We start from the raw sequence: 13,847 nt of genomic DNA on the forward strand, positions 1-13,847 counted from the left end.
TGTGTTATAAAATGTGAGCAAGTTACTGAGGCATGATCTACCCGTCACAAAACCATGTTGTCCCTCATACAGTCTCCCATTTTCATCTATCCAATCCTGTATTCTTTTCTTGACTAATTTCTCTAAGACCTTGACAATGATTCCTGATAATCTAATCGGTCGGTAATTTACAACAGCAGTCTTGGAACCACCTTTATGCAGTGGAAATATTTTCCCCTCTTTCCACTCCATCGGGACTAAACCAGACACGAGACTCAAATTAAACAAAATGGTCAAGGGTACTGACAATTCTTTAGCTGCTTCTCGTACGATACGAGCTGGTATACCATCCAATCCCATGGATGTATTGACATTGAGGTTATGCAGTAGACTACTCACCTCCACTTCATTCACCAGAATTCCCGTATAATCTACTGGTTTATTTGTTTCTGCAATGTCACCACCTGGATGATATATTGTTGCAAAGTGCTCACTCAGTAACTCAACTATATCAACTGATTCAGTTACCTCCCTACCATCGGCATTCTTTAAAATCATTCTGTCATGTACATTTTTCCTTTTACTTGCTACATATCTAAAAAACTGTTTTAGGATTCTCTTTAGCCTGCATGGCCAATGTTCTTTTGTAATCCTTTTTTGCTTTTCTTACCACACTCATTACCCTTCTGGCCTGTGCTTTATACTGTTCATGTGCTTGCCGGTCACCTTTCTCCTTAAATTCCCTCCATAGTTGTTTCTTTTTTGCAGCTCAAGCTTAATGGTGTTATTCATCCATTTAACCCCTACTTGATTTATTATTCAGACTCTAGGTATACAGTCAGCCATTGCTTCATGCAAACACTCACTTCTTAACTGCCTCCCATGCACTATCAACTTCTAGTCCTTGCAGTTGTACATGCCATGGCACTGAACCAATCAAACTCCTAAGCTTGTCATACTTTCCAGCCCGATAATTCCACATGTACCCTGTCTTAATTGAAAATTCTACACCTTTAGCCACCTCCCAAGTCAAGACCCTATGATCACTCTCACCAATTGGTGGCAATATGGTCATAAATGTTACAGCCAAATCCTCAGATGTAATTACTAGGTCAAGCACTCTCTCTGACCCCTAGTATTTTCCATTACATGCTGTCGCAGATAGTTATCCCTTAATAATTGCATAAAAGTTCTCCAATCAATGTGACCATAGTTGAAATCTCCCATAATAATCACCCTCCTTCCACTCATTTCTTCTATTTGCTTGTGCATACTGTCACCACCATCTTTTCCATCACCGGGTCTATAGCAGAACCCAATTGTATATTTAGTTCTGCTAGCCACAATCTCACACCAAATGGCCTCAAATGTGCTCTTTTCTTTATCCTGCAATTCAACTTCTATTCTCCTTGGCTGTAGCTCATCAGCTATCATCAACAATACTCCTCCCCCCCCCCCATTTTATTCTACCTGTCATTCCTGAACACACTATATCCATCACATTCAATCCCACTAGCTACATAATCTACAGTCAGCCATGATTCACTAATACCAATAACCTGTGGCCTGGAAGTGCCAACCATGGCCAAAAACTCTTCCTTCTTGTTCCTAATACTCCTAGCATTAGTGTACATGAATTTAAGACTCCCATTAGCCCCAACCCTACCTTGATGCCTTATATTAACTATCCCAGTCTGATTTGTTGTCCTTATTCGCTCGGGCATATTATATTCATTCATACATTCAACTGCCTCCCTAAGGACTGTATATCTACCCCCCCCCCCTTAATAAATCTAGTTTCCCTGAATTTGCACATCCACTACTTTCAGCAACACTTTCTCAAATCTCCTTACACCGTAACCATTCAAATGCAAGCCATCCATCTTATATAGATTCTTTCGCCCATCGAACTCGCTCCACACATCCACAAATTCCACACCACTCGTCATACATAACCCATGCATAAAGTCATTCGCAATTATGGCCCTCCTTTTAAACATTTCACTGTCATACTGTGGCAAAAGACTAATCATTCTAACTCTCTCACTCTTTTCTTTTGCTGCCTCAAACAATTTATTCAGATCTTCTATCATTTCCATTTTATCTAATTTCAAATCATTTGTACCTGCCACAACAATCATTTCTTTCACCCTTTCCTTTTGCTCTCTAATAGACTCAGTTACATCCTTTATGGTCACATCAGGTTGGTACGATTTTGTCAAATCCTCTGCTAACACACCTCGTACTAACGAGTCTCCATACAGCACTCTATCCTTCATTTTGTTCATGTTCACACTCATACGCCTATTTTTCCTGTCATACTTTTTATTATTGGCAGGTTCATTCAGTCGACTTTTGCTCATACGTTCTAGCTGCTGTTTTGCCCTTTGTATCGCACCATTCAACAATGCGATCTCACTCATTGCATCTATCTCATCTTTTTTATTCTCTGTAAAACCATTAATACTATCATTCACACTTTCTACATTCACACTCTCACAATTCTCTGGTACAACCTCGCCGTTTCTTGTGATATCCCTATTTTCTTCATTCTGAAGTTTGACAAAAATATCATACTCACGATCCGAAATACACTTCAATTCCTCATTCTCCCTACATTTTCTACACACATTCGCTCTTTTTTATCATCTAACCACACTCTGACTGCACTCTGCAAAACGTACATTTCGCAGATAGTACACTGAATCATCTCCTTTACATTACCGTTCTTGAAAGAAGATGGCGAACCATCATTACTGGCCGCCATTTTCCTTCGTACTGGAGCCATACTTACTAGTAGCATATTTTATCATATTATAAATTATAAACACCAAAAACACACAAACAGATGCACTGAGATATGCATGGCAAACAAAACTACACAATATTAAAGTAAATTTATCAACGATAACTGAAAATAACGCTCATCTTGTCAGGAGCTTTCACGAACACTACACACTACGAATCCCTCTAGCAGCCCCAAATGATTTCTAGAATACCTCGTACCGCTGTGGGATAGAACTTGATGTATTTTGGCTTTGGCCTATTGGGGCAAAGGCAGGGCATTATAAAAAGAATAGAAGGTAAAAGAGGAAGAACCAGAGGCTATCCTTTGAAGTTGTGTAAGAGTGTGGTGAATAGAATGCATTACCAGAATATGTTGTTAATTCATGGAGGGTCAATGATTTTAAGATTTGGTATGATAGATTTGTTGTCATTTGAATGAATCTTCCACGCTGAGTCGTCTGACTCCATTGAGGATGTAATAATAATAAATAACTAAGATGACCAGTTAACTTGGAAAATTATCAATGTTATGAGGTAAGCTGCAAGCCAGGATTTCCTTTCTTAAAAAATACTGTGACCTCAAGATTATTTTGAACTTTGCAAAGCAGAAGGAAGCAATCAAGTCCCCAGGTGCTTATAATATCATTTTTCAATGCAAGCCTCTGAATCATCTGCATTCAACTTCGAACTGCTAAAAGTGAACTAGTGGTTAAAAGTTTTATTTCTGATCTCCGGAATTATGGAACCTCAGCTTTCCAATATAGTTCGCAGTATGCTTAAATGTTCACTGTGCCATTTATTTAATAAACATGACTGACATTTAGATTGTATATTCACTTCCCTTGTCACTAAGCACTGCACACCTCATACTGTTCCAGAAAATTGAGTAGTAAACATCTCAGTACAGCAGTTAACTGAAACCCTTATTCTTTCAAAAGGACATGATTTTGCGACAGTCCTTAAATTTCCTTTTTAACATTGTCTGTCTAGTGAGGATGCTAATAAACTTCATATGAAAATTTCATCCATTCTTCTGAAATCCAAACTTGCACCTAGAAACATGAAATGAAAGGATTACAGTCCTTAAGACACAACAATCATCTCATTATTACTAAATCTGACAAGGGGAATGCTACAGTTTTTATGGATTCTGCACATTATAAAAGAAAAATTGTTCTTTTTTTTCAATCAACATACCAAGAGTTGGATTACAATTCCAGTAACAGTTAGCTCAGAAAAACTGAACTCTTTACTAGATGCAGTTGTAAGCCTCAATAGAGACACCATAGAAATACTTGAAACTTAAACTTATTTTGCTACAACTCTTAGGTCTATGGTTTACTTAAGATACATAAGAACGACATTCCTCTTCATCTAATTGTCAACTGCATACATAGGTTTACCTACATTCATTCAATCCAGCAATCAATTACCGAATAGCCAAATTTTTAGCACACCCTATTGAAATCTCAGATTGGCAACTCCTGTTCATTCATAAAAAATATTCTGATTTTCTAGATAAGGTGAACAATGTTTTCCTACAACCCACTGATATAATGGTTACCTTTGATATAGAATCTCTCTTCACAAATATTTTTCTTGAGGATACGCTTCATCTGCATCTCGTACTTTCAGAAGCATTGCAACAGGATATAGTGAAATTATTCACTATTGTTATGCACTCCGGATATTTTATTTGTCAAAATAAGTTTTATTTTGTTCTAAATGTTCTTCTACATGTTCTAAATAATTTTTATTTAGAACATTTAGAAGACATTTTCTCTTTCATATGCTCTCAGCCTTCAATTTTGCTTCCTTATATAAACAGTGTGTTTGCTATATGGCCCCATAATAAAAGACACATTACCTACTTTTTTATCTAAAATAAACAATCTACATTCATGAATTAAATTTACTTGAATGTAATTCAAGTAAATATCTTGTGTAGATATCTACATTCAAGTAAATATCTTGAATGTAGATATTCAAGTGAATATCTACTCATCAGCTCACCATCAGGTGAATTAATTACTTCCATTTATGGAAATCCTATTTTCACTGGACACTACATTCAACAGCGATCAGCTCACTATCCATTACAGGTGACTGGAATTATAAAAGCTTTATTGCAACATGCTCATACTGTTTGTTCTGCACTTCAACTATTACAATAGGAATTCTTAAACATCAAACGATATATGAAACTCACTGGCTTCTCAGAATGAACCACACAGTAGCTTATTAATTCCTATAATCCTAGCTGAAATAACAAGAAAACAGCACTTTTACATTTCTGGCATCTCAGAACCCATTTCCAGAATTCTTAAGAAATACAATTTAGTGGCTACTTTTTTTCCTGTCAGCAAATTATCTGCATTGTTTTCATCTACAAAAAATAAACGGCTTCCTGTAGCTCTCCCTGTTGTCTTACTTTGGACAAACTGATGATGACCTGTAATATTCAGGCTGAAATATGACCTTAAATAAATAGTATTACTTATTCCTTGATGTTTTTATTGTTAATTTAAAGAAACCTCCCATGTCACAAGTATCTCTTCAACAACAAGTGTTTGATATAGCTTCACTTAAAGCTATTGTGCACATCTGGTCCCCTGGTTTTCAAGATAATGCCAGTACAGGCGAGAAGGCATGAAGGAGGGTAGTAAAGATGATATCAGGATTGTGGAATGTATATTAGGATAGATTAAGAATGTGTGAACTGCAGACCTTCTGAGAAAGAGGGACAAAACGTCAGGGACTCATCAAAGGAAGTCACATAACCAGCTGTTATACCTTTACTTGAATTCATTCATACTACTTCCACTTACCACCTTGAAAGCTAAGGCATTCCAACCAACACACTACTCTATAGAGTAGTTGGAATTTTGGAGTAGATGGAATTTTTTGTTTAATAGTAGGTGGGGAGAGAACCAGATGGTATCCTTGGAAGTTAAGGATGAGTGTGGCCAAGAAAGGGATGAGAGCTAGAATTTTCTCTCATTTTTTTATTTATTTTGTTTGATGATACAATGGCCATGAGCGGCTTTTATAGGGAGGCACAGCACCATTTCAATCCTCTCTAATTTTATCTGGGATCGGGACCAGCATAGCTAACGAATCAGGCTTATGGCTGGTTCTTAAGTATTCCTGACTGCAATCCATGTGTTTTCACGGGGTTGGTTTGCCTGTTCTGGGGGGACGAATAACCAGAGTTTCCTGTTGAAAAAACCCTCTACCTCTGTATGAGACCGGCTAACTCGCTCACCTTTCGTTGAAAGAGATTAGATAAAGAGATTAGAAATTCCCATCCAAGATGTGAAAAGGTTTTTCACATCTTGGATGGGAATTGAACCCCCAGTCTTTCCTACCAAAGGGTTTATTTTCTCTCATAGATTAGTGTGTGGTTGGAATGTCTTATCTTTCAAGGTGGTGAGTGGAAGTAGTATGAATGAATTCAAGGAAAGGTATAACAGTTGGTTTTGTGACTTCCTTTGGGTCCCTGATTTCTTGGACGTCTCTATTAATAATAATATATATTTTTAGATTTAAGATTTTTTAGATTTAGACATTTATTAGAGTTCACTGTGTGCTTATTCTCAGGTCATCAAATGCAAGTGTTGAATAGAAATAGTTTGAGGGATATGGGACCCTAAACCTTTGTTAAAATTACCAAGAAGTGTCTGAATTCCATACTAGAATATTGGAAATATAATATGGTTCAAAAAAAAAAAAAGCGTACTGAATAACTACAATGATATATGTTATGGAGTATATGGGTTTATTAAGAAAGAAATATGTTTACACCTGATATGTACATCCACAACTATTGGTGGAATCTTGATTGAATAAAGCATTAACAATGACAGATTATGTGCTCGAAATGGGTACCTTGTCTTTTAAGAAAATTTTCATAGCACATGTAAAAGTTCTCTGTGCATACCTGTACATAAATTGGAATGTTTTTTGCATGACACATCCTATGCAAATCCTGGGTGAACAGAAACTACATATTCTCAATGTAGCATTCATTCACTATTTAGTTACAGTTACACCACCACCTTCATTGATGCAGGTGCCAGTTATGCCACTGCCAGAAATTGCACACCATGCAGTGACCTCGCTGTGAAGAGGTTTCTATTGGAGAAATTCAGGTCTACCAAGAAACCTATAAGTCCATCTGTTTACATGACCCCTTAGATGGAAATGCGCTTCATCCAAGAATCAGACATTATGGAGGAATGATGGATGGATCTTCATACACATTGGCCAGCATGCATGCACAGTATACTCGCCATGCAGCATAATCCATTGCTGACCCGCCTGAATGACATATGAAAAGGCACTTAGCTCCTCAAGGATTCTCTGTAGTGAATGCCTCGGTATCCCAAGTTTTACCACTGTTCGGTGTTGACTGCATTTCTGAGACTGTAACACTTGTAATTTTCATAAATGAGAATCACACACCTGTTACTCTCATTTGTGTTAACAGTTCGTGGTCTCCCTGAATGCCCTCTTTGCATTACAGCAGAACACCCCCAGCATCAGAACCTCTCAATTAAGGCAATGATGACACTATTGTTGGGCACCTATAGGGAAATGACAACCAAACTGCTTACAAACATGTCATAGGCTTGGACCATTTGCTCTATCACCTCCATATGAATGAAAATAATGCTCAACAACAAACGTCTTTTCTTCCAACATCAACAAATTGCTACAGCTAAACGTAATGGCGTGGACTCTACATTCGTTTCTTCTATTACTATATATTCAGTCAAATGGCATATCTCAGTGCATATATTGAAAGGGGTGTTGAAGTTCAGTAGTTTTTTTTTTTTTTTTTGTGCCATACCATATAATCTAGGGGAGATGAAAAAACAAAAGGGTGGGGGGGGGACATTGCGATCTGGGACAATGTAAATGAGAATTAGAAATATGAAGGTGATACCTAGGTGATGGGGGGGGGGCTCTAACCATAGGAATACTCTAGAACCTGTGCTTTCCCCTGCTAGCCAGTAGTTAGCACTGATGTAATTCAAACAATAAAACAACTTGAATACATTGTTTTCTTCAGATAGATTTACGTTTTTTTTTCAGAAGAAGAAGAGTATATACAGTTAAAGTCTGTAGAGTAGTGGCTACTTTAATTAATTGAGCATTTCATTGATTTCCTGCCAGTTCTCTGAGGGCAGGTCATTTGCCATTTTCTACTGTAATTTGATTATTTGTTTCAGGGATTGTTTATTAAGATAATATTAGTATTGAAGATATAATAATGTGTTGTGTAGTATAAATATATACATTAAAAAAAAAATTAATATTAACAGATACTTTAAGAGCAGAAAATTTTAATTATTTATGGTGTATAATTGGTTCTTTGGGAAGAAGGAGGTCCCAAAAATGCAGAATATATGATATTTTGTTTTGAGAATTCTAGTCTTGAAAGGTTGTATGCCAGTATTATGGACAAACTAAGAGAGATAAGTATACAATTTTCTAAATTTGGTAAGATGTATGAAATTTTTGAAGTAAATTTTTGATAAAAAATATTTTGCAATGCATTTTATTCAACACTTCTGTTTGAATAAATGAATCTTTGAAGGTACTTGATAGAATATTTACTAAAAAAGATAAATAACAATAATTTGTGTGATATAAAATGTTGTTTTAGATCATATCTCAACCTTGTGTGTTCGAGAGCGGCATCATCCTCTGTATAAAAAAATAGATGGGGCAGTACTTACTTCAGAAGGTGAAGACAATCTAGAATGTGTTATTACTTTCCAGACTGATTCCATCCTACAGAGATTTATGTTGAGGTTTGAAAGACTTGCCCTTGATTGCAACGACCACTTGTACATTTTTGATGGAGCACATGCATTTGGAAATTATAAAGTAAGTTTAGAATTTGCATTCAGAAAATAGATGATTACCATTTTCAAAATATTTTAAAGGGGGGGGGATGTATATCTTAAATTATCCTATTTTTGTACTTAGCCTTACTGTTTTATACGAAATTGTTGTAATTGGTTTTTAATAGCAAAAAAAAAAATAAAAAAATAAAAATTTCTTCTCAAGGAATTGTAGGATCGAGCAAGCAAAAGAGAAAAATTGACTGACCAATTAATGAGACATTACTTCATTAAAAAGTTAACAATTTTAAGTTTTTCCTGTAACATCTTAATAAGACATGTTGCTTGTCTTAATTAATTCCGCAGTAAGATAAACAGTGCAAAATCATTGTCCATATATAATACTTGTATATTATCTTGTCCTCCTTTCATTGTATTGAGTTTAATGGGTAGTCATAATTGAATAAATTGGCTTTAGTTTTATAACAAACCTCCATGGAGTCAGCAGACTTATTGCAGCTGCCATTACTCAGTATATCTATCATATTGAACCTGAAACTCATTCTCAACACTTCTGGCAAACATCTGTATCATACACCTTTTTTTTTTTTTTTTTTTTTTTTTCCCCCCGTTAACTCTGTAGTTTACATTCCTCAATATTGCCTTGCAATCCATAGGGATAAGGAGAGCTTGAGATAAAGAATATCATGACCCTCTCTAGAGTTTCCACATGATGGGGAAACTAGGTGACGAAATTTGAGCATAGTCCACCTGTCTAATTAATACCTCATACAGTGGCACAACCACACCTTTATCTCTACTTTTCAGTGTACTCCTTATCACGGTAGCAATGTGTTGTGTAGCTTTTTTGCAATATTTGCAATGTGCCCTCTGAAATACAAGCTTCTTTTGACACTACCTCTTGTGGATCTTGAATCTCCATCCATCTTGGAAGTTAATTCATGATCTGGATTACAGTTGAAACAGAGGTGCATAGCTCTGTAATATTTTTACTGCAAAGTGGAAACCTTAATAGCTTACAAATAGAATCCCACCCATTTGTCCAAGCTAAAAGTCTGTAAAAGAAAAGCTAAAATAAGTCTTCTGAAGGGAATTGACATATTCTAGTCTTCAGTTTTGCATCACCAGCAAACAACTAAATGTTCCCTGTCAATCAGTGTCATTATATTAATATAGATGGACAGGAAATGTTTAGTGATATTAATTACATCAAATATTTTGTCCTGAAAATAAGACTACCAATGACAATGGGCAGATTCAATAAGTAGAACATGTAACAATGCATGGCACTGGCCATGAGCTAGAGATAGCATCTCACACATTGAAACATAACTAATGATATATTGTTAAAATATCAAAAAAATTATGGTTGTTGAGAATAAGAATCTTCAAACTTTTGGTAAGGATATACCAAAAGGATAATAAATAAAAGTATTTATTTATTATCTCTGCTCTCTTTCTCATCTCAGTATAGCATACACCTGAGCATTATGTTAACATTATTCCCAAGTATGCTATTATTCTTAATCTCCTCAAATCTTTTTTTTTTTTTTTTTTTTCACTTTTTAAGTCTCTTTTGCTCACAATCACCATTAACTGTGTTGCTTACATTTCTTCACTGATTTATTATTATTATTATTATTTTGACACCTCCAGGGAGTCCAAAGACTCATCGAGGGAGAGTGTGCCGACAGCATCGAACGATTGGCCCCCTTCCAACTACTAACCGCGCTCAAACTTACTTAACTGAGCCATTAGTAGCAGAGGCTCTACCAATCGACCAACCTTCGCCGGCGAAGGTTGGTCGATTGGTAGAGATTGGTAGATTATCTTAGTGTTCAAACTGGAAAACATGTTTACAGCATCCATTTATTCACCACCTCTCATGACTGTATTCCCTTGCACTGCCACATCTTATCAACCATCCTCCTCCACAACCTTTCAAATTAGTGCAGAGCTTCTTCACATGTTCAGTTTTCATACAGTTCAGTTCTTCTTCATTTTCACAAACTCTTTGCCTAACTCCCTTCTTTTCATTTTCTTTATTACTGTTACTAACATTTCGACCTGTTTTTTTTGGTTATGATCAGTCATGCTTCTTTTTTTTTTTTTCAAATGCTCCATTTTGTCATTGCACTTTTTATACATATTAATGCCCTTTCTTTTCACTTATCCTCACAATCATGTTTTTGGACATGGTACATAAAACAATTTCAAAGCATATTCACTGGGAAAAATCCAATATTAAGGTTAACTTTTAAATTTATGTTGGTGACTTTTTTTTGTTTATATATAGGTGCCATTTTCCAAATTTTGATAGTCAACAATATATAAACCAAATTAATTTATAAAATTAGTTAATTTATAAATCTAATTAATGCTATGGTAGAACAGTTTGCAGAGAAGAGAAAAGTTTGCTGCCACGAGAACAGATTGATTGCCTAGCTCACCTTAATTAAGCTGAAAATTCCTTATAAAGATACTTATATCCCTGAAAGGATTTGAACTTAGATCTTCCAAACCAAAGGAAATGTGACTTTGACGGATTAAGCATAACGACAAAAATACTTACAGAATAATAACACATAAAAGTATTGTTTATTTCTTACATATCGATGTAGGTAGCTTGAGTTAAACATCAGTCATTATGTGAGCTGCAGCAAGATAAGTAAATTTTATATTTTAACGTTTGTTGATATTGTCTAAATTGTAGATTAAGTATTACTGTGAGATATTTGAGTGTGGAACATGGTGTTTAGATAAATTTCTTAGGCGATATTTTCATAAATTCATTGTTTTTGTTAGCATGCTGATACAACATGGTGTGAAAGGCAAATCATTGCGTAGGTCTGCGTGAAAGACAAAGTAAATAGCATGGATTTCTCAAAACTTACACTTGGGTAAAGGATTAAATCAATTATATAATTTCTTGGTATCTTTAATTTATAGTATAACCAAGTGGAAAAACTTCCAACAACAAAGAGATCTTTTCCAGTATCTGTGTTCTTATTCTACAAGTATTTTTCCTGTAGTAAAGAACTTGTCCTCATTATTATTGGAATATCTGTTTCTTTTGATTATATCTGCATATGTTTAAATAACAAAGACTTCACTATCTGCTAATTTAGATAAACAAGTAAGAGAGAAAATTAGTTTCATGGATACTTAAATGGAAGTTAGTTTATTCAAAAACTAACTTTAAAACTATATCCGTTAATTAATACACACAGCATTAATTATGTATTTCAAGCTTATAATTAATTTCATTTCCTTTCATACTAATTTATCTAAAAGAATAAATGATAGTTATTTTATATTTAATTATTTAATGTTCCATTTCTCAGGCTGATCTTTCATGCCGCAGTACACGTGCAGAAGTAGGGACCATTTTTACACAGAGCAACTTTGTAACTCTAAAATATGAAACAGATCGCTGGAGTCAAGTGGGAAATGGATTTAGAGTCATCATTACTGCCTTTAAAGATTCACGTAAGACCAATTTTTATGTCCATCAGATGAAAGTTTTGTATTCTCTAAGCATAGGCAGCTTTCGCTATAGCAAAGAAGCACATATATATATAACACCCTACTGAAAACTCCCAGTAGGATGTTTTTAGTAAATATAAAAGTAAATACTAAATAATTAATTTTTTTAATAGTAAATTTTTTCTCTGTTACAGAGTTTTTTCCTTTTTCTTTTGTGCTCCATTGAGAAATCACTGTGGAATGGAAATAGTTAATTCCCTTCTTTTCTTGATTTCCCTTTGCTTTTAATTGGAAATTGCTGGAACTAAAATACTCTCTCTCTCATTCTCTCTCTTTTCAGTAATCTAACATATCACATTTTGCATTTTATAGCATTGTTTCACAAGGTATTAATATATAGCATCCATACACACACACACTTGGGCACATTGTTATTCATGAGTTGTATGAATGTATTCATGAGCTGCATGTTGTTCTTTGGTACCTTCAATGTGGCTCTGTATGATCAATATTCAGTAGTTAATATGGAGTTAAATATTCTTTTTAATATAAAGCAAATTCATAATTACATGAAATCAGAGTACATGTGATAACATTATATACAATTTTTACTTGTCACCACATTATGTCATGTGATCTATGAAGTTTACTATTTTCACCTGTGCCATTGTCACAGGCGAAAATAGTAAAGCTACTTTATCTTCTTCTCCATTTTGTGTGAAAACTCAATTAATTTGATTTTGTATGTCTTTTTAATATTATTATTTTATTTTAGTTAATAATTCAAATTCTTTGTTATTGCACCAAGAAACATGAAAAGAAAATACAAGGAAGAAAATAGAAGCTTTAGGAGTGAATGGGAACAAGATTTTTGCATTCATTGATAACAAAGGTATAAACCATTGAGTCTTATTTGTGAAATAACTTGCAAATTATCAAGTTGGTAGCTTAAAACGTCATTACAAAAAAAAAAAAAAAAAATCACGATTTTCAGCTCAGTATACACAGCATTCAGAATTATAGAGAAAGAGGCTAAATTCTTTAAAATCTTTTCTTTGTAATCAACAGAAAATCAGTTGCAAAGCATCTGCAGCTCTAATAGAATTTTGGAAGCTTCTTCCAACAAAGTACCCCAACTTAAGAAAAGCTGCTTGCCAACTTATTTTGATTTTCAGTACAACCTATTCCTGTGAATCCCAGTACTTGTAAATTTATCAAATCAAAGCACTGTTCAAACTCATGAATCAACATCTTAAGGAGCTGCTGTGTACTCCCTAACAAACTACAAGTCCGGTTTTAAAAGCCTGGCAAAACAGATGCAAACCCACAAATTCAATAACTGATTCACTATTTAATATAAAAAAAAAAAAAATTCAACTTGTTCATTTATTGTAAAAACATAGTATTCATTCATACACAAAATACATGTATGTAAAATATATAATAAAATAATTTTTGAAATGCTGAAATCATTAGTTAACATTATTCCGGTGGGGTGGGGAGATTATTGCATCTCTCAAGTCTGTGAGATTTTTATATGTGACTTGTTGTGACATGAAGTTTGGCCATCCCTAATAATACACTATTTATATTACTACACTTCTTATTACTAAGTTATTCACTTATGTATGTTCAGTTATAGGATTATAGGTAATAACATAGCCACAAAAAATTTACACTGGCAACTATAAACTAATTGGAACTTGATTTTATGGCAAATAG

General features: G+C 34.5%; 1 protein-coding gene across 2 annotated transcripts in view; it reads left to right on the top strand.

Annotated features, from left to right (window-relative positions):
* Positions 1 to 13,847, top strand: part of LOC150100862 (uncharacterized) — a 116,291-nt gene that overhangs the window by 34,034 nt on the left and 68,410 nt on the right. For both annotated transcript variants that reach the window (XM_090401171.1, XM_090401172.1), the window contains exons 2-3: positions 8,438 to 8,661; positions 11,984 to 12,128. In XM_090401171.1, coding sequence (XP_090257297.1) covers positions 8,438 to 8,661; positions 11,984 to 12,128 — 369 coding nt within the window. The remainder of the gene's footprint in view (positions 1 to 8,437; positions 8,662 to 11,983; positions 12,129 to 13,847) is intronic.

Source organism: Typopeltis vanoorti, chromosome 12 (genome assembly GCF_054136105.1).
Source record: "Typopeltis vanoorti isolate ZY-2024b chromosome 12, IOZ_Tvanoo_1.0, whole genome shotgun sequence".
NCBI classification, from domain to species: Eukaryota; Metazoa; Arthropoda; class Arachnida; order Uropygi; family Thelyphonidae; genus Typopeltis; species Typopeltis vanoorti.